Source organism: Notechis scutatus, chromosome 4 (genome assembly GCF_049901735.1).
Source record: "Notechis scutatus isolate UNSWTSFEM ecotype Mainland chromosome 4, rNotScu1.2, whole genome shotgun sequence".
NCBI lineage: Eukaryota > Metazoa > Chordata > Lepidosauria > Squamata > Elapidae > Notechis > Notechis scutatus.
In genome coordinates, this window is record NC_142012.1 from 7,439,444 (window position 1) to 7,460,742 (window position 21,299).

The following is a 21,299-nucleotide window of genomic DNA, read 5'->3' on the forward strand; positions in this document are numbered from 1 at the left end:
GCTGGGCAAATGCAGGGGGTCTGGCAACAGGCCTAAAGACACCCCCCCACACACACACACACACTCTTCATGACTCCCTTTGGCGCAGAGAGGCGGGGCCTGCCCCACCCAAAGGCCAAGGCTGCCCCAGAGCTGAGGGGTTCAAGGCAGGGCTGGGGACCTGCTCAGCCCAGAGCCAGAAAGCTTTCCTCCAGTGACGGATGGGGCATAGGACACAGGTCTGGTTCCCTTTCTGTATTAAACCCCCAATTGGTGGGCAGGCAACACACGTGCCGGTGGGGCTGGGCAAGAATCTCCCCCCCTCCCAAGGTCCAGGACAGTCTGAGGGGTCTCTGTGTGTGTGTCTCTGTGTGTGTGTAGATTGATTAATTTAAAACAGGAAACCCCTCAAACAAGAGAAGCACAGCTGTATACCACCATTGGGAGGCAGGCAGGGGGCCGTCAGGGGTCCCAGGAAGGGATCCACTGGATCTATCACCGTTGGAGACTCCAAGCCAGAGGGGAGAATGGGGCTCATCTGCAGCTTCTGAGGCAGAGAAAGGGCCAGGCTGGATACCAGACCTGGAGCGCGAGGGGTGGGGGGAGTCAGAGAGGCTTCCAGGTGGCAGCTGAGCTGACCCAGGACCCCTTCAGCTGCAGCCGGGCAACTGGAAGCTGTGTTCTTTCCCCCCACCCCAATAGAACCAGGCAGGGCCACCTGATCCAAGTCTCCACCTGCGGTGGCTGGCTGATTTCTTCCAGGGGGCAGGGCCCACCCCTGCCCGACAGGCCTGTCTTGCAAAGAGCGCGGGGGGGGGGGGCAGGAGGCAGGGCTAAAGGTCCACATTGAGTTCTTCCTCCTGCCTGTCGCTATCCTGCCCGTCCAGCAGGCCAGGGCGGCCCGTCCGCGTGGCCCCGAACTGCGAGGAGAGCTTGGCCGCCTTCTGTTCCAGGCTCTGCTTGCGCCATTTGATTCTGCGGTTCTGGAACCAGACCTTGACCTGGAACGAGAGCAAGTGGGGAGCCCTGAAACCCAAGCATTTCCAAGCCCGGCTGGGAGGCAACGTCTGGAATGCCCACAGATGCCCCGCTTTTCCTTGGAACGAGCCACAAAGTGTGCTTCTAGACCTCACTGAGGAAAGGAAGCCAAAAGGATGGGAACAGAACATTGGTGTCCAGGTCCAGATACAGCTCTGGGGATAGAGGGAGCCGCCTGGGTTTTCTTCACAGGACTTTGAACCCCCATCAAAGAGACATTATTCTGCCCAATTCCCCTGAATTTACCGTATTTATGTCATTTATCCGATTTGTATTAAAAAGTGCCTCTGGGCAGGCTTCCTCTTCAGGCCAGCAAGAGGCAGGGAGAAAATAGATCCCAGTTTTTGAGAGAAGACTCTGCATTCACCCTCCCACTGAATTTATGCTGATGAGCAGGGTTGCACTTTTTACCCTGGGGGAAGCCAAGTATGAACAGCCTCACGCAGCCATTCCTTCCAATAACTTTTCTGCCGCTCAGTTGCTGTATCTAGACCAGTAAATCAGAACTGAGACTAATTCTTCCACACCAACATCAGAAGCTCTGCAGGTCGCACCAAGTGCTTCGTTTGTTCTGCCATTTTTATTATTTATTTCCAACCTCGGAAGAAAAAGAAAGGAAAAAAAAACAGGCCTGGCCATCAGCTTTGACAAGCAGCCTTCAGTCTTAAATACAGGGGTCCCCAAACTTGGCCCCTTTAAGACTTGTGGACTTCAACTCCCAGCTGTCTGGAGAATTCTGGGAGTTGAAGTCCACAAGACTTAAAGTGGCCAAGTTTGGGACCCTGCTTCAGGCCACAACATGGCTGCTGTGCTGGCTGGAGAATTCTGGGAGTTGAAGTCCACAAGTCTTAAAGTGGCCAAGTTTGGGGCCCCTGCTTCAGGGCCACAACATGGCTGCTGTGCTGGCTGGAGAATTCTGGGAGTTGAAGTCCACAAGTCTTAAAGTGGCCAAGTTTGGGGACCCCTGCTTCAGGGCCACAACATGGCTGCTGTGCTGGCTGGAGAATTCTGGGAGCTGAAGTCCACAAGTCTTAAAGGTGCCAAGTTTGGGGACCCCTGCTTCAGGGCCACAACATGGCTGCCGTGCTGGCTGGAGAATTCTGGGAGCTGAAGTCCACAGGTCTTAAAGGTGCCAAGTTTGGAGAGCCCTGGTCTAAAAAGTAAAAGGTCTAAAGAGGGAGCCCTCCATAGCTGGTTGGCCAACAGAGGCGGAGTAGCAGTCCCGTTTCCAAGCCAGAGATGCCCCCCCACACACACACACACCCTTATCAGCTGCTGGAGGCTCCTGACACTTTCTGGCTGCTACTTTCAGAGGGCACCTAGCTTCCTCCGGAGAGAACTCTGGAAATGTCCCCTCTCCTACAGAGAGATAATGTTCTATAGCGTGCCCCCCCCAACAAAGGTTACTTCTCCAGGCCCTTCCCATGCCCCGAGGGGAGGGGGCTCCCTACCTGGGTCTCTGTGAGCTGCAGGGTGGCTGCCAGGTCCAGGCGCTCCGAGCCCACCAGGTACTGCTGCTTCAGGAACTCCTCCTCCAGCCGCTCCAGCTGCTCCGGGGTGAACACGGTGCGGACTCGCTTTAGCTTGCAGGAACCTCCGGGTCTCCAGGGAAGGGCCGGCCCCAGGGAGCCCGTGCAGCGCGGGAATTCCAGGCCTGCAATTGCGAAGAGGAGCCGGAGAGTGAGCGGCAGCCAGGAGGGAAAGCAGATTTGCACACACACACACACCCGCCCCGCAATAGCTTCTCCTGGAGTCCTCCTTGCCCGGAGCCTCGGAGAACGCCCAGCCCAGCCCTTCCGGGAAAGGAAGCGCCCCGACGGCCTTTTCGGGAACTCCTCCAGGGTCCCAAAGGCCGGATTTAGTTCGGTCGCGTTGCCTGCTGGATGCCGGATCAGAACCACCCTCCTTCCCCCACCCCCGACCCCTTTTCAGCATCCGTCAGTCACAAAACCTGCCCGCGGGAGAGGCGCGGCTGAGCCCGATCCAGACGCCTCTGCCTGGACGGCTCCCACGCTTTGAAGGGGCAGAAGGAGCGGGCTCGGTCAGTATAAGCCGTGGAGCCTCCAAGTCTACCCGCAGTCTACCTCGCGGGCCCAGGAACGAACTCGATGGACGGGGCCTCGGGTTGCTCCCCCCCCCCACCCGCGCGCGCAGACCGGGCAGGCGGCTTCCTCACCTGGCCTCTTGCAGGCGGGCGCGGAGCACCGGCAGGCCGGGTCCGAGAGGAAGGGCTGCTGCGCAGCCAGGTACAGGGCCGGGAAGCGCAGCGTCGCCGCCACGCAGCCGAAGTGCAGCGCGGGCGAGGAAGAGGCGACGGCGGCCGTCCAGGTGCCGGGAACCGGCGACTCCCGACGGGGCGGCTCCGACTTGGCTAACAGCGACTCGATGTCGAAGCGGCTCCTGGCCTTGGACGGCGGCGGGGGGCGGCGGCGGGGTCCGCCGGCGGGCTGCGCAGCATCCTCGGACGGGGCGCGGAGTCTGCGGCGGGGCGGGGGCGCGCGAGGGCCTTATAGGGCTGGGCGAGGCAGGTCGGCGCAAGGCCGGAGGGCGTGGCCCGGCCCGGACTGCCCAAAGGTGCGCGGCCACGGACCGCCCCATGCAGAGGCAAGGCGGCAGTCGGGCAGGGAATGCGGAGGGATCGAGCTGCCGGCTTTTCTCGGACGTGGCCTCTCGCCTGGCGAGGCGACTGGCGGGCTTGCCCAGCGTTGCTGGGAGGAGAAGGGCAGGGCGGAAGGGCCGCGGCGGCTCCAGAGCCCGGGGGCTCCCGCGGGGGAAGGCTTCGAAGACGGCACTTCGAGTCCCAGCTTGAAGCGGTGTCCAAGCACTGGCGGTGCCCGGCGGAGAACCGTGGCTCCTTCCCTCTTTTCCGCCTCACCGGCGCATTTGGCCTTGGGACCGGAGGACGCTGCTTGTTTGGGGGGCTTGTGAATCAGGTTGACCCCGGGAGGCTTCCCTGGTCTCGGTGCAACACAAAGGCATTCGGTCCATCCATTTTTCATTGATATTCAGCGTTATGGATGGATTCTGAATCCTTTCCGTTTGGACTCTGGCCTCTCCCCGCTTCAGCCAGGGCCAACAAAGGCAGGTGACCCAGGTGCCTCTCCAGGGGAGGAGGGGGCCACCACTGAAAAAGCCTTTTGGCCCAGAGTGGGGTCTCGGTGGCCCAATCTTGATGAGGGTGCAGGATTCCTAGATGAAAAGAGGCACCTGCTCCTTGAGGCCCACCTGGTGAACTCTCTCGCCTGTTGATTTCCACATAAAATGGGAAGGTGAGGTTTTTCAGCTTCCCAGCCTAGCCTACAACCCTGGGATCTCCTAGTGGTCTCCACTCCTGCCTAGCTTTTCTGAGACTGCCAGGGTCTGCTAGTTGTGCGCAGCATGGAGCCCATCCACCCCTACAGAAGTTGGAGGACCAGCATGGCAGGAATGCCGCGAGAGGGTGTCAGTCTACAAACTGCCTTCTGCGTGGCCTGGAGGGGATGTCCTTGTGTCCAGCCAAAGCAGGGGCTTTCTTTAGGCCCAGTCCATCTGTGGTTAAGCTGGGAGCCTCTCCGGAGATGTGGGGGCTTTGGGACTGCAAGGATCCAGGGAGGAGGGCAGTGGGACAACCGTCCTGGCAGAGTCTCCTCTTTTCACAAACATCTGGTGTGTGTGTGGGGGGGAATGTTTACCTCGCTTTGGAAGTGAGATGTAGGTGTTGCCAGTCCTTTCCTTTGCGGGGGCGGGGGCGGAGAAAGGGGGCACTGAAGGTGTGAAATTTCTCAGGGCTAAAGAAGTGAAATGAACCTGCAGGATGTCTTGTGCAAAAGGGGAGGGGGGAACCATAGGAGGGCCCCCTTTTTCTCAAAAGCCCGGCGGGAGAAGGATGGAGGAAGGAGTCCTTGTGTGGAGCAGGGACCGTAAAAGCCGCGCCCCCCACTCCAAAAGAAGGCCCCGTTCCATCTAATAGTCATTAGCATCAATTAGGAGCCTTTGAAGTGGCCCGGAGCTTTGTCCAGCCGCAGAAAAAGGAACCCTCCTTTCGGGCAGCCCATAATAATCACATCTGCTTTCATCTCTTCGCAAGGTGCTTGGAATGTTAATGGGGGGATGGAGAACCAGGAAATGCTTTTCCCTCCTGGAGACCTGGGGGTGTGGAGCGGGGGGACGACTCCAAAAGCTCCCCCGTCCCCACAGAGACGCCGTTCCTCCGCCGAGGGCGAGATTAGAATCCCCGCTTTCCCACGCAGCCCACGAAATCAGCGCCGTGGCTAACGGGTCCCGAAGGGCAGCGCAACCGCCTGCCCGGGCGCCGAGCCAGGTTGCCCGCAGCAGCACCGGAGCCAGCCGCCAAGGCTGACCCGCGACACCGCCCCCGCCCTGGGTTAGGGCAAGGGAGTCTGGCCAGCCTGCCCGGGCTTTCCCGGCGAAGAGCTCCGACTGAAGCGAGAGGATCGGTGGGGCGCTTGGGATTCCTCAAGTCCCGGAATCTAACCGGGGTGGCTTTGAACCGTTTTCCCTCTGCCCGGCCTGCTTCACAGGGTTGTTGTTAGGATACAATTGGAGGGAAGGCCGCCTACCCCGCCTTGAGTTCTAGGGGCAAAACGGGGTTCTAACGATCAGGGATCCCAGCTGACTCCAGATCCAGTCATGGATCCCCCTGGAGCCGATTGCCATCATTGGGTCTCAGAGGATGTGGACAGACCGGATCCACTGATCTCGTGAAATCAGGAGGTTCCCAATTTGGTTCGGCAATAGAGCCTTTTATCTTTTTTACTAAGTGTCTTACTTATTTACAGTAAGATAGGAAGTTGAATGTAAAAAAATGAATAAATAACTATTGTCATATTTGCACGTAAAAGTGGTGACCGGGAAATATGTTGTCCACTAAAAAGTGCCTTTTTGTTTTGTAATTCATGTGAAAAACTGAATAAAACTTGTTTTTTTTTAAAAAAAAGAGTTGGAGGGGACCTTGTAGGTCATCTAGTCCAACCCCCCCCCCCCAAGCAGGAGACCCTACACTATTTCTTCAATAAACTGTTTATCAAGCCACAATTTGGGTTGCTTTTCAACTGTGGTTTGGTTTCTACCTGCCTCCTGCATATGGTTTTCCTCTGCGCTAAGCCATTTTCTGGCTGGGTTTTAAGCGGCCAGGTTATCCAAGATGCTTGGTAGTGCACAAGGCAGGAGGATGGGTGCGTTCTGGCTGAGGAGGTGGGATCAGCATGCTGGGACCACCTTCCCAAAGTGGGGGAGACCTTCCTTTGGGGCCAGCCAGGAGAGCTCTGGGCCAGCAGCGTGGCCTCTGCGGAGGGCTGGGTTGGAGGTCCAGTGCATGGAGGAAAGTGGAGGGAGTGGGCTTGCCTTCTGCCCACTGGCTGGCACCTCTTCTCCTTGGGGGAGACAGAGGGGGTGCTGGGAGTGGAAGGCCAAAGCCTCAGCCAAGCCACAGACCCTTGAAACCTCCCCGTTGGGAACTTCCAGTTTGCAGGGTTTTGGCGGTAGGCAGGAATCTGCGATCGTGCACGGTTTCTGCCTGGGATCGCCGCTGGAGCGCCCCGAGCCATCTGGCTTCGGGGCTAAGCCATCCCGTAGAGGTGGTCAAGAGGGGGGAGATTCCAGCAGGGTCGAGGAAAGCCGCATCTTTCCTCCTCAGCTGGCTAAACTCCCTTTCCCGGTAAGGCGGTAAGAGCGGCGGTCAGAAATGGCCGCCTCAAAGAAGCCCTCATCCAGAAAAGAAAGCGCAGGAGGAAGTTAAGAAGTGAAAGTTTTGGCTGACCGGGATAAGAAGCAACGACTAAGGTATCCTGGAATTTAAATTTCAAAAAGAAACCTCCCGGTTGGTCCACTTTACGCAGCAAGAAGAGACTGGACTACCATCTGTCAGAAATGGTGTAGGGTCTCCTGTTTGGGTGGGGTGGGGTTGGACTAGATGACCTACAAGGTCCCTTCCAACTCTTAATCTGTAAGTAAGTAAGTAAGCAGCGCAGGAAGAGGAATGCTTCACAACACACACACACACACACACACACACACACACACACAAAGGTGGGGGCCACCAAGAGAGCACCTGGCATAGCTGGCAACCCTAAGGCTGAACACTGATCGGCCTCTCCTGCCAGGGGAGAAGAAGGGAAAGTGCTACTCACAACCACCAAGAGTAGGTCACACACACACACACCCAGCGCCCAGGTGGCCCTTGGGGATAGCAGCTCCCACTTGACCCCAAGCATGTCCAGAGAGGCCCCAGTGATGTTTGTCGCTTTGGGGGTGGGGTTTCCTCTCTTGATCCAAGAAACATGTCTGCACCCCCAGATTTTTTTCCACTGGGGAGTTAGCCAAAGGAGGTAGTGCAGAGGGCCTCAAACTTGGCCACTTTAAGACTTGTGGACTTCAACTCCCAGAATTCCTCAGCCAGCACAACAGCCATGTTGTGGCCCTCAAGCAGGGGGTCCCCAAACTTGGCCACTTTAAGACTTGTGGACTTCAACTCCCAGCTGGCTGAGGAATTCTGGGAGTTGAAGTCCACAAGTCTTAAAGTGGCCAAGTTTGGGGACCCCTGAGGTAGTGCCTGGTTTTTGGGGGTCAGATTGATGGGTGAGGGGTAGCCCCTCTAGAGGAGGAGAAAGCAGCCTTGAGTTCTGCGGGAGAAGGAATGATCTGACTTCCCTGACCTCCAAGGCCGTCTGTCTTTGGGCCAGAAGACAGTGTGTGTGTGTGTGTGTGTGTGTGTGAGAGAGAGAGAGAGAGAGAGAGAGAGAGAAACAGCTGCCATCTTGCTGCCAAAGGGAGCCCTTCCAAGAACCAGGAGGTGGTTCCCCCGGCCCCAATTGCCCTACCTTGGTGTATTAAGTTGCATTTCCCCTTCTGCCTTCCCCACCATTGGGGGAGGGGAGAGGAATCTTCCTTCAGCACCAGAAAAGGATTTAGGAGGGCTAACAGAATCCACTTTGGGTGTATTTTGACACTGCTTTGTTTCTTTGTGTTTATCTTTTAAATGATCTGTTTTAATCACCGTTATAATCAGGTGTCATTCATTAATTGAAAAAAATGGATGGGATTGATTGGTTATGCTACCTTCCCCCAGAATGCTTATCCTGCTGGTAAAGAAAACTGAAATTCTACAGGGCACTCAAAATGTGTGTGTGTGTGTGTGTGTGAGAGAGAGAGAGAGAGAGAGAGAGAGAGAGAGAGGTGTCTCCATGCCCTGGAGGGCAGCCATTAGCATGGACAATGACCTTCACCAGCAAGCCTGGGCCTGCCCAGCTTTGTGGATTGCCATGTCTGGGCCTGCAGGGCTGCAAGCCAATGCCTCCCCTCCCCCACAGGCCTGCATCACCCTCCCCAAAATTTGGCTGCCATTCCTCCCCTTCACCCACCCTCCTGCTTCTGGTGGCTCTTCTGAAAGTGGCCTGCAGAAGCCGGCCTCCAGCTCCTCCCCCGCCCCCAGCTTCTCCATGGCTGCAGGTCCCTTCCCCAGTTGGGAGGGGGGGTGGCCAAAGCAGCTCCTGAGAAGACTCAGGGGGGGTCGGGTTGGGTCGGGTGTGGGGGGGCTATAGAAAAGAAAACTGTTTCATCCATGCCCTGCTGATGACCAGCTCAGACTTCCCTAACTCAGGGCTCCCCAAACTTGGCAACTTGGAGAGTTACGGACTTCGACTCCCAGAATTCTATGGGAGAATTCTATGCTGGCTGGAGAATTCTGGGAGTTGAAGTCCACAAGTCTTAAAAGTTGCCAAGTTTGGAGACTTCTGGTGTAATGGAATAGCTCAGACCAGCCACCTGTCCAGCTGCAATCCAGCCTGGCCCTCTTTTGAGATGCACTGGGCCTGAGGCCGCTCACCAAATAGTCCCTATGCTGGCTGGAGAATTCTGGGAGTTGAAGTCCACAAGCCTTAAAAGTTGCCAAGTTTAAAGACCTCTGGCCTAGATATTAAATATTTTCACAGCCCTCTTTTGGACTCGTGCAGGATGCAGGTCCTCGATGGAAGGCAGGTCGGTAGCCATTGTTTCTTCTGCAGTCCTCATTACTCTCTGAATGACTTTATACACCTCAGTTATGTCCCCTCTCCCCCCCCCCCAGCTTCAGTGCAAGTAATGATGATGGGAGGGATCCTCACACACACCAACGGGGTTCCCCCTTGGGTAATGGAAGGCCTGCAAGCGAACATGCCAGCTCAGACAACCCCAAGGACTCCCTCCCTCCACTGTCCGGATTCTCCCAGGGCGACCCTTGGCCGCAGAGGGCTTGCTTGTGCTCAGACCTTTCAGCCAGGGGTGGACTTCAAAAGTTTTAGCAAAGGGTCCTCTGCCCGGTCGCTGGGTGGGCGTGGCCATGGTGGGCGTGGCCTAGTTGGCCTCCTGCACCATGGCGGGGGGGGCATTTTTGTCCTCCCTGGGCTCCGGAGGCTTTCCTTGAGCCTCCAGGAAGGCGAAAACGGCCTCCCGGGCTTCAGAGGCTCTCCGGAAGCCCAGAAACGGGCCCATTTCTGGCCTTCCCGAACTTCCAGGAGGCCCGTTTTTCACCCCACTGACCCCCGAGACTCCCCGCGCGCCCTGCACTTACCTGGCATCCAAAACGGGCTTCGTGGGGACTCCTGGGGGGGGAGGAGGGGGCAGCCAGGAGTGGGATTTGGGGTCATCCGGGATGGGATCCAACTGGTGTGGGTACCGGGTTTGGTGATTTATGTTTTGCGTGCGCATGTGAAACATCATCAGCTTTGCAGCCTGGACAGTTGAGCAGCACTGCACACAGGTGTAAAGCATTTGAAACAGCACTTTTCCCCTGCTTTTTCCACCGCAGCTGTGCCCGCGCAAAGCAGCTGAAGTTGAAAAAAACAGGAAATAAAGGACAGGTAAGAGCCTGGGTGGGCGGGTGGGCCAAAACAGCAGCAGACATAGAACTGGTTCTATGTCTGCTGCTCCTCGGAGCTACCGGTTCTACAGAGCCGGGCAGAACCGGTAGAATCCCACCCCTGGGGTCATCCAAACTGCGCAGAATCTTAGCTAGGGGATCTCCCGAACCCCCAGCAGCCCAGCCCTGTTTTCAGGCCTTGGCTGAAGACCCAAGGGGTGTCTTTGTGTGAACAGCGTGCGGCTGTCTCTCTCTCTCTGCAGTCCCTTTTCCTGTTCTTCCCCCACCCTCTCCCTTGTAATACATGATGGATTTCACTTTACGCCTAAGGAATGAAAGGCAGTTCAGAAGGTGAGGGATTCGACAGGGGTTTCCATGGCGCACTGCCCGCATTCAGGGTGGGGGCAAAACTGCTGATCCCATTGTGGAAAGAGCAGATGGGATCTTGCCTGGCTCCCTCGGTGTGCAGTGGGATCTTCCAGTCAGGAATTAAGAAGCGGAACTGATTAAGCATGAAACAAGATTACCTGTCAAAGGGATGGAGGGGGGGAAGTGACTGGGACGAGCTCCTGGTGCTTCCTTGTAGAAGAATAGAATAGAATATAATTCTTTATTGGCCAAGTGTGATTGGATACACAAGGAATTTGTCTTGGTGCAAATGCTCTCAGTATACATAAAAGAAAAAATGCATTCGTCAAGAGTCAAGAATCATCAGGTACAGCACTTAATAAGAGTCATAGGGTACAATAAGCAATCAAATCATACTAGGAAACAGTCAATAAAAATCGTTAGGATACAAGCAACAAAGTTACAGTCACATAGTCACAAGTGGGAGAGGAGGGGTGATAAGGAGTGATGAGAAGATTAATAGTAATAGTAATGCAGACTTTGTAAATAGTTGAACAGTGTTGAGGGAATTATTTGTTTAGCAGAGTGATGGCATTTGGGGAAAAACTGTCCTTGTGTCTAGATGTTCTGGTGTGCAGGGCTCTAAAGCGTCGTTTTGAGGGTAGGAGTTGAAACAGTTTATGTCGGGGATGTGAGGGGTCTGTAAATATTTTCACAGCCCTCTTTTTGATTTGTGCAGTATACAGGTCCTCCATGGAAGGCAGGTTGGTAGCAATTGTTTTTTTCTGCAGTCCTAATTACTCTCTGGAGTCTGTGTCTGTCCAGTTGGGTTGCAGAACCAAACCAGACAGTTATAGAGATGCAGATGACAGACTCAATAATTCCTCTGTAGAACTGTATCAGCAGCTCCTTGGGCAGTTTGAGGTTTCTGAGTTGGTGCAGAAAGAACATTCTTTGTTGTGCTTTTTTGATGACGTTTTTGATGTTAGGTGTCCATTTTAGGTCTTGTGATATAACAGAACCTAGAAATTTGAAGGTCTCTTACTGTTGATATGGTGTTGTCTAGTACTGTAAGAGGTGGTTGTATGGGAAGGTTTCTTCTAAAGTCCACCCCCATTTCTAAGGTGATTCTCAGGGCTCTTCCTGAAGGAGTCTCCCCCATCACACCTCTCTCCTTCCCAAATGGAATGCAAAACCAAATTCCCGAAACAAATCCAACTGGAGCCGCTCTGCGTGCATGTGTTTATGTGTGGGGAGCGACAAGGGGCAAATCCATTAAAAGACAGCATTTTCCCTTCCGGTCCAATTCACTTGTGGCATCTGGAGATAAGGGGGTTGATCGGGGATGCGGGGGGAGGCATTTCCTAAACCTGTCCCTCCCAAGTTACAAGCCGGGAAGGATCTAGGTTCACTCTTGTTTTATCTGCTACACCAACAGGACAACACGTGGGAAATGGCCTCCATTCCCGAGAGATATTTGATAGAACCCAAAGTTGGAAGCCACATCCCAGGGCTGCAGTGAAATTTATTTGTCAGCTCAGTTCTGTGTTGTCCTAGCTCGGCTGCTGAAAGCCCATGTGATGTGAGAATAACCTTGGGAGGCGGGAGGAAGCTGGGACAATGGCTTGATCAATGGAATCTGGGATCTGAGAATCTGGGATCTGGGATCCAGGGGGATCTGAGTTTTCCAGAGTCGAAGGAGCGGAGTCCCTTTGGGACAGGGGTCTCCAACCTTGGCAACTTTAAGCCTGGCGGACTTCAACTCCCAGAATTCCCCAGCCAGATTTGAAGTTTGGGAGTTGAAGTCTGCCAGGCTTAAAGTTGCTAAGGTTGGAGACCCCCTGCTTTGGGAAGAATTTGCTGCTGGAACCTTGCAACAAAGGCAGCCACAGAGATGGACGTCCCGTGACCTCTGGATGTGCAGAAAAGTCAGAGAGGGGAGAATTGGGTCTCTTCTCCCATCCTTTTGCTCTTTAACAACAGCAAAAATGAAAACAAACCACCCATCCATGTTGGTGCATTTCTGGAGAGACCCTGAGAAGAGGATGAGTAGCAGGCCTCGGTTTGCCCTTCGGGAGGGTTCAAAAACGGGACATAAAACCTGCCCACCCCCAGAAGGAAGGAGAGGGAGAGAAGCACGCCTGGCTGGGCCAGGACAGCAGAGCCCCCTCCATGCTGAGCTCTTGGATGGGTCTTTCCACGCAGCCCCCCCCTCCCCCCGAGGTTTCCCCTCTCCGACATGGCCGCTACTGCTGGAGCTGAGCCCCGGGGTTCTATCTAGAGGGTCCCTCCCCCCCCCCCTTGGTGGGTTTGGCATGTAGGACTCTGCTAATCCTGAAGCGAGAGGAAGTGCCCGGCCCCAGCAGGACGAGGCCTGGGCAGTGTAATCCCCCTCATCAAAGTGGCAGAGAAGGAGGCCAATGGGATTAGCTGAGGGAGGGGGGACAGAGCGGGGGACCGGCAGCAGCCTCAGCCCAGCTGCCCTTTGTCCCTCCCGCCCTCCCAGCTGGGATTAGCAGCGGCCTGAAAGGCCCGAAAGGCGCTTCCCTCTTCAGGGGGATGATGGCATGCTGGGAGCCCAATTTGGGGGAACAGGCAGCCCGGGAGCCACCGGAAGGGCTCAGCTGGGCTGATAAGGCTCAGAGGGACAAGGTGAGACAGGATGCTTGCACAACATTCAGGCAGGGGTGGGGGCAGTCGAAGGCCGGCTTCCACTGCCAGGGGGTCTAACCAAGGCCCCACCTCTGGAGAAGGATGCTGGCTTTGAAGAGCAGGGGAGGGGGCAATGCCCACCCTGGAGTGGCCTTTCGCGGCCAATGCAACTCTGGATTCTGTCAGTGAGGCAGAGATCTCCAAACTTGGCCACTTTAAGACTTGTGGACTTCAACTCCCAGAATTCCTCAGCCAGCATGACAGCCATGTTGTGGCCTCAAGCAGGGGGTCTCCAAACTTGGCCACTTTAAGACTTGTGGACTTCAACTCCCAGAATTCCCCAGAAAGTTATGCTGGCTGAGGAATTCTGGGAGTTGAAGTCCACAAGTCTTAAAGTAGCCAAGTTTAGGGACCCCTGAGTGAGGGATCGAAGCAGCTCTGGCTCCAGAACTGGGGGGCAGGCCCCCTTTTCTGAGCAGAGACCATTATCCCTAGGGGCTAGGCACACACATGCCAGGGGAGGAATTCCTGGTTGGTCCCCTCTGCCCCAGGTCTGGGCCAACATACCCTTATGCTGCTGCTGGTGGTGATGGTGGCTGCCTTGGTCTGACCCAGATGGACTCCTTGGAAGCATTACAAGCTGCGGCTCCTTTGGCCTGTGGTCTGGAAAAGCCCCCAACAACTATTCTAAGAGGAAGCTGCAGCCAGCCTGGCTCTGATCGAGGCCCACAGCAACTCAGAAAGGCTAGCTGAGTGCCGCCCCCACCCCCACCCACCCCCCAGGCTCGTATCCCAGAGAGCAGGTTGGGGAGCAGCTGCAGAGCCTCCCCCACCCTCCAGCCCATTTCAAAGGAGCCCGCAGAGGCAGCTCTGCAAATAAGACCCCTATAAAGTGGTTAAACATGCTTGCCCAAAGAGCTGCCTCCTCCCCTAGAAAGCAAACAGATTTGTTTGTCTCAGGATGGGGCCCAGCACAGCTGCCCCCCCCCCACCTCACACCTATCAAAGGGCCGAAGAGACCACCGTTGCCCTCCATGTATCTGTAGGGGGGGGGGGGAAGGATTGCTTCCTTCCATCCTGGTTTGTTTGTGGAGGACACCCACATGCTAGAGGTTTCTCCCACACACCCCAAACTCAACCGAGGCTGCCAGGGAGGGAGGATGGCCAGCTGCTTCGGAGTGACCAGCACACAGATACATACAAGCCCAGGCAGCCAGCCAAGCCCAGCTGAGCAGAGATGGAACTTGCCCACCTGCTGATGCCCACCTGGGCAAGAAGGGGCTGGGGGCCCCCCTCTTCCAAGCTCCTTGACTAACTCAGGGTCCCCTCCCTGGGGACCCTGGGCTTAGGTGGGTGGCCTGGCCCACTTGCCATACACCCCAGGGACCGAATCCAAGGCCACTGCCCCGGGAGCATCACTCGGGCAAGGGCAGGCTGCTTCCTGGACCAGCTCAGCTTCTCCGCTGCCGCCAGTGCTCCAAAAGGCCTCTGACCAGGGGGAAGGACGCCCCCCCCGTCACCTCTTCAGGATCCCTTTTGGTCTAGGGAGGCCTGGGGGGAGGGGCTGAGCCACGGCTGAGCATTCTCTGGAAGGCAGTGGGTCTGGGGGTGGCTGGCTTCAGGTGTTTTCCTGGTCCTCTTCACTGCAGACCCATAAATTGGGAACCATGTCTAGTTGTTCTGCCATGCCACCTTTAAAGCACGGAGGGCCTAGTTAGGAGAAAACCCGTTCTCCTGGGTGGGAATGTCTGCATTTCGTTTTGGCTAGCTGGCCACTGCCAGGACAGGAGTCTTGGGGAGTAAGCAGGCAAGTATTTGACTCAACTGCCCCCCCACCACTTCTATATCTGCATAAAATTCTGAGTAGGTTGATCTAAATGCTCAGCAACCCTTTAACTGCCTTGGATGAAGGGTGGATGGGATGGGGGGAGGAAAACAGACAATTAAGTCTTTCGAAAGGCAAGAACAAAATTCTGAATGCTGGAAAATAACTTCGCAAAGTTCCCACTTGGAAGGACCACTGACTTGAAAATAGAATAGAATAGAATAGAATAGAAATTCTTTATTGGCCAAATGTGATTGGACACACAAGGAATTTGTCTTGGTGCAAATGCTCTAGGTGTACATAAAAGAAAATATACAGTCATCAAGAGTCAAGAATCATAAGGTACACTTAATAATAGTCATAGGGTACAATAAGCAATCAAATCATACTAGGAAACAGTCAATATAAATCGTAAGGATACAAGCGACAAAGTTACAGTCATACAGTCACAAGTGGGAGGGGATGGGTGATAAGGAGTGGTGAGAAGATTAACAGTAATAGTAGTGTACACTTTGTAAATAGTTGGACAGTGTTGAGGGAATTATTTGTTTAGCAGAGTGATGGCATTCAGGAAAAAACTATCCTTGTGTCTAGTTGTTCTGGTGTGCAGTGCTCTATAGCGTCGTTTTGAGGGTAGGAGTTGAAACAATTTATGTCCGGGAAGTGAGGGGTCTATAGATATTTCCACAACCCTCTTTTTGACTCGTGCAGTATGCAGGTCCTGGATGGAAGGCAGGTTGGTAGCAATTGTTTTTTTTCTGCAGTCCAAATTATCCTCTGAAGTCTGTGTCTGTCCTGTTGGGTTGCAGAACCAAACCAGACAGTTATAGAGGTTTAGTGATTTCACCATTTACTCGTACCTTTTTTCTGTATCCTTACTCATGTTTATACTTACACCTATTATCTTGTAAGCGATTGACAAATCAAATCAAATCAAATTAAAATTACATTAAATTCTGCTGCGGCTGAAGGCCCAGGATGGCCCTTGGCCATAATTACATCAGATCCGCAATCACCTTAAAGACAAGCTTATCTCACGGTCATGAAGCATAGATAATCTTTGCTGAAGTGGGAAGGTTCCTCATTGCCTTGTTAGTTTTTGCAAAAAGCCTTTCCAGAATTTGCATTGCAAGGTATCACTTAATTACTCAGGGTAATTAGGAGGCCAGTGTAAAGTAAGGGGTCATGTTGTAACTTATGAAATCTCTGGATTTGATTGCACATTGCATGCATTGCCCGGAAGAAAGTTTTCTGAAGTAATTATTTCTTGCATTGTTGCAATCAGTCCCTCATCTTTGTCCTCCAGATAATTATCTACTTTTCCGTGAATGGGCCAGTAAATGTAATCATCAATGTTGCCTCCTCATCAAAGGTAGAGTGTGAAGTACCCCTAAGAATCCAGGGGCCATTAAGCTTCCCTGGAGGGAGGGCGGAGGGGTGGGGGCTGCTCAAGGCCATGGGGATTCTGGCTAAAAGTGGCCCATTCAAGAGTTGAGGCTCTGTCCTTTGGGGGTGGGGGGTGGGAGGAATCAAAGCCCGCTCCAACAATGGAGGTCATTAACAGCGGAATCCCCTTTGGCTCAAGCCCTGTGTGGATTCCCAGTCTGGGGAAAATGCAAAGCCAGCCAGGCAAATTTCCGGAAGGGACCCAACCTTCTTCAGCCTCCCTGGAGCGTGGGGAGGTCTGCCCAAAGAGCCCCTCCTGGGACACAGCAGGTAGCAATTCTCCAGGGAAAGCTGGAGCTTTCATCCTGTTAAAATACCTGCTTGACCCCCAAGGGAAACCTGCCATCTTAAGGCCCAGGGTGGGGTGGGTGGGGTGAGGGTGCATTGGGGGTGGGTAGGGGGTCTCTCCTCCCTGTGAGAGACAATGCCAAGCCCCTCTCGGCACCTTCAGATGCTCAGGGACACTTGGCTCCCAAGATGCGGCTGATGGAAAGGGGTTTTATTGGCTTATTATATAAGGTATTTATGTTATTTATTACGATGGTTCGGCCATGTGAGTCGCGCCAAGGAAGAATCCATCATCAAATCTGCGATGAAGGTGATTGTCGGAGGAGCGAGACCGCGTGGTAGACCTAAGCAACGCTGGATGGACACGATCAAGGCCGATCTAGAGATCGCGAAGGCAGACCCGACATACGTGGCAGACAGAGAGGCGTGGAAGCAGTACTCAAGGACATTAGCGGACCTCGCCAGAGCGCGAGACAAACGCTGAAGAAAAAGAAGAAGAAGAAGAAGAGTTATTTATTTTATATTTTATTTTATTAAGACTGCCAAAGCCAATTCTGAGGTGTATTTTATTTTGGCCACAGTGATAGGGAATGTAATAGAATAGATATAGAATAGAATAGAATAGAATAGAATAGAATAGAATAGAATAGAATAGAATAGAATAGAATAGAATAGAATAGAATAGAATAGAATAGAATTCTTTATTGGCCAAGTGTGATTAGACACACAGGAATTTGTCTTGGTGCAAATGCTCTCAGTGTACATAAAATAAAAAATAAATAAATTCATCAAGAATCATAAGATACAACACCTAGTGATAGTATAGGTTACTAATAAGCAATCAAATAGATAGAATAGAATAGAATACTTAATTGCCCAGGTGTGATTGGACACACAAGGAATTTGTCTTGGTGCAAATGCTCTCAGTGTGCATAAAGGAAAAGATGCATTCGTCAAGAATCATAAGGTGCAACACTTAATAATAGCCATAGGGTATATAAATAAAAAATTAGAAATTTTTCTAAAATGGAAGGTTTCTATGATAAATTGACTGATTTAGATAAGACTTTGACAGGTACTGATGAAAAGATGATTTAAAAATTGTATGGATATTTATTAGAAATTAAATTAGAAGAAGAACAAGTTAAAGAAACTATGATTGCTTGGGGAAAGAATTTTGGATATGGGATTGATTTAGAGAAATGGCAAAAATTGTGGTCTCAAAATTATAAAATGACAAAGTTAACAGCATATAAAGAAAATTTGTATAAGATGTTTTACAGGTGGCATTTCCCCCCGACAAGAATAGCAAGAATGTTCAAGAATAAATCCGAAAAATGTTGGAAATGTCATCAGACACCTGGCTCATATTACCATATGTGGTGGATTTGTGCGGATGCTAAAAAATACTGGACTAAAATCCATACATGGTTGGAAAAAAATGACAAAAAAACATACAGACTTGAAACCAGAGATATTTTTATTGGGAATTTTACCTGAAATATATAGTAAAGACTTAAAATATCTGATTGTAAATGTATTAACAGCGGCTAGGATTGTATTTGCCAAAAACTGGAAAAATGAGAAAACACCATCACAGGAGGAAATCATTAAGAAAATATTGGAATGTGCTGAAATGAGTAGATTGACATTTGAAATTAGAGAATAAGAGGATAAACAATTTTATAAAATTTGGGATCTATTATATCAATGGTTAGACAATAAAATACAGCAATGAAATATGTAGACTTTTAGAAAATAATAAATATATAAAGATGTATTTCTTTCTTATTATATCTACAAAATTACTTTAGGATAGATTTGGGATGATAATATGAACTGTTATAAAACAAACTAAGTAAATTATGATTATCTTGTAAAACATGAATGAATAAAAGTATAGTCAAATGATTGACTAATAATGATACTAAGGTATTTAATTTTTGACTGAAAATACGAGATTATATGCAATGTAATTGTAATTGAAGACTATGAAATGGAAGCACAAAACAATTTGTAAACCAACCGGCACACTGTATGTATGTACATATGGAAGATGGATTGATGTTTTTATGTTCTGTTTGTTTATGTTTGTTTTTAAAAACCAATAAAAACTTTTTTTAAAAAGAAAGAAAGTTCAAAACATCCTCAAAGATCCATATCATCCTGGGCACCCTTTTTTAAAAAAATATTACCATCTGGCAGATGGTACAGAATAATAAAAACAAGGACAAATAGGCTGAAAAACAGCTTCTATCCCAGGGCAGTAACTCTACTGTAATTCTACTGTATAGTGCAATATTAATGCAATACCAGGGGTTTTCAATTCAATGTGTGGAGTGTGAAGGAAGTGTGTTTGTGTTTATTTTCGTAGTCATGATGTACACTGAAGATGGCATTTAATTTCGTTGTAATGACAATAAAGTAAACTAAAAAAAACAACTATGGCGCCCCTCTGTGCTAGGTACAAAGGCAGCCATTAGTCTTATGGGAGACTGGCTTAATGAGATGCAGGACAGGCAGGAAGTGGCATCATCATAATCATCATTTCTCAGATTGAAAGCCCATCTGGGGGTAGGCTGAATGATGCATAAGCTACTTCTGATCTTTAAGACTTGTGGACTTCAACTCCCAGAATTCCCCACCCAGCCAACTGCCTTTAAAATGCACTAAAATAGAGAACCTGAGGTGGAGTCCTCCGCTGACGGATCGCTGACGGATCTCTTTCAGTGACCATCAACATGTTTTGCAGGAATGAATTCCACAGGTCAGCAATGGGCTTTGCAAAGAAAGGCTTTTTCTGGGCTCAGGTCTCAATCTGCTTGCAACTGGCTTTCTTGGATGACCTCCTTCCCAGGAGTTTGAGTGGGAGGGGGGGGCAAAAAGACTGCTCTTTTGACATGCTGTGCCAGCCGCCTGGTTCAGCCTGGGTCCCAAGGGGAGCTGTTCTCTTTGCTCGAGCGGGAACGACTTTCCTGCTGCCACAGCCCTCTTCTCGGTCTTCCTTTAGACCAGAGGCCTCCAAACGTGGCAACTTTAAGACTTGTGGATTTCAACTCCCAGAATAAACTCCCAGAATTCTCCAGCCAGCTTTAAGAATTCTGGGAGTTGAAGTCCACAAGTCTTAAAGTGGCCAAGTTTGGGGACTCTTGCTTGAGTCCTCTCGAAGACCTGACCGACATACAACGGCATTACCTTTTCTGGCTGGGGAGATTAAACCTCACAATCTGGTCTACAGCCTGGGGATTTCTTCTTCTTCTTCAACCACATCAGGCCAGCCTTTCCCGAATTCAGCAAGGATGGACAGGTGCAGCAAGCTGCTTGGGAACAGCATGGTACTATCGGCCTTTGGCTGTGCAAAGGGCCTGCATGGGCTGGTAGAGCCCAGCACAACCTGCTCTCTGGACCTCCTATGGAGCCTCGTGGAGAGACCTCACTTGGAGAGACCTCACTGGCCTTGTTGAGTGAGGGCTCCATTGCTGAGGCGGAACAGGGCTGCCACCTTTCCTCTGGCCAAGGAGAGGCGCTTCCTTCAAATAGGAAGACAGGCCAGCTTTTTCTTAGGTGTGTGTTTGTGTATGTGGAGCGAAGACCCAAAGATCCTCAAGCCCCTGTCCAATTGGAAGGCTCCGCTTCTCCTTCACCTCTCCCACCCATTAACACCTCTTCAGGCTCAGCTCATTAGCTCCCCCAGGGCTGCTAATGGGAACTGGGGGGAGGGCAATGTGTTGACCTTGGGCCTCTCCACCTGCGGAAGGAAGGAGCCACATCAATAAATCTGTTTCCCAGCCGTCAACTTTTTTGGCAGCTTCCATTTCTGGATGGAATGTTTTAGTGTTCCAGAACAGGGGTCTCCAAGCTTGGCAGCTTTAAGACTTGTGCACTTCAACTCCCAGAATTCCACAGCCAGCTGGGAGAATTCTGAGAGTTGAAGTCCACAGGTCTTAAAGTTGCCAAGGTTGGAGACCCCCCTGTTCCAGAAGGTGCTGGATGAGAAGGCTGCAGCCATTTGGGCAAACTGGTCGTTTCCTAAAAGTTGCTTTGCAAAAGTTGTCCCTGGATGGAGGCTGGATGACCATCAGCACCCTGGCTGGAGTGAGCTGCTGTAGAAATGGAAATAGTCTGCGTAGGGACAGATGAACCGGACAGAGCACCTTAAAGTAGCACTCAGCCCCCCCTGACCGGCCCCTCACCCCAAGGGGCTGCCCCACTGCTCCTCCACAGCTTGCAACTTCAGGGTTAGGTGGCGTCCCTGGTTGGAAGCGAAAGCCCAGCTGGCCACAGGAGTAACTGCAACAAAGGCCACCCCTGCCCAAGAGGCACCTGGCCGGCAGCCAGTACCAGGAAAGGGGCTTTCCAGAAAAGCCCAGGCCGAGACGAGGCCTTTGCCTTCTCCCCAGAGTCACTGGAGGAATATTTTCATTTTCTGAGTCAAAATGTCCCTGTAGGGCTAAAATGGGGGGCTGGTGGGAGCTTAATTGCAACACCCTAAAGCTGAGCTTTATTCACGGTTTATTTATTGTTTATTACTGTGTTTATTTACCATAACTGCATCCAGATGACCCTCGCAGTCTGACCACATCCAAGTCAGCCCTCTGCAGCCGAGATCAGCTCAGAAGCCGCTGGGGATTCTGGGAGTTGAAGTCACTACCTGACTCTGTTGTTACATCCTCAAACCCCCAAAACTTTAACCTTAAACTGTCTCCCATGGACCTCACTCCATTCCTAAGAGGCCTGTAAGGGGGTGTGCATAAGCGCACCAGAGTGTGTACCGTCTCTGTCCTACAGTGCTGGCATTTTCTGGTTCCACATCTTGACTTTTCCTTCTGTGTGTAATGACAATGGTAATAGGGAAGGAAGAGGAAGAGGAAGAGGAAGAAGAGGAAGAGG

General features: G+C 51.9%; 1 protein-coding gene across 1 annotated transcript; it reads right to left on the reverse strand.

Moving 5' to 3' along the window:
- Positions 1–812: 812 nt before the first annotated feature.
- LOC113431505 (homeobox protein not2-like) lies at positions 813–8,455 on the reverse strand. Its single transcript, XM_087962571.1, has 4 exons — positions 8,376–8,455; positions 3,194–3,495; positions 2,469–2,671; positions 813–980 (listed from the first exon to the last, which is right to left on the reverse strand). The coding sequence occupies exons 1-4, from the start codon at positions 8,453–8,455 to the stop codon at positions 813–815; spliced, it is 753 nt and encodes a 250-aa protein (XP_087818697.1).
- Positions 8,456–21,299: the final 12,844 nt, after the last annotated feature.

Excerpts from the sequence above, each read along its gene's own strand:
- LOC113431505 (XM_087962571.1), bottom strand. The coding sequence starts at position 8,455 with ATGGAGAAGCTGGGGGCGGGGGAGGAGCTGGAGGCCGGCTTCTGCAGG. Across the intron at positions 3,496-8,375 it reads GAGCCACCAGAAGCAGGAGG|ACTCCGCGCCCCGTCCGAGG; the intron begins GTGGGTGAAGGG and ends GCCCCGCCGCAG. Across the intron at positions 2,672-3,193 it reads GCCCGCCTGCAAGAGGCCAG|GCCTGGAATTCCCGCGCTGC; the intron begins GTGAGGAAGCCG and ends TCGCAATTGCAG.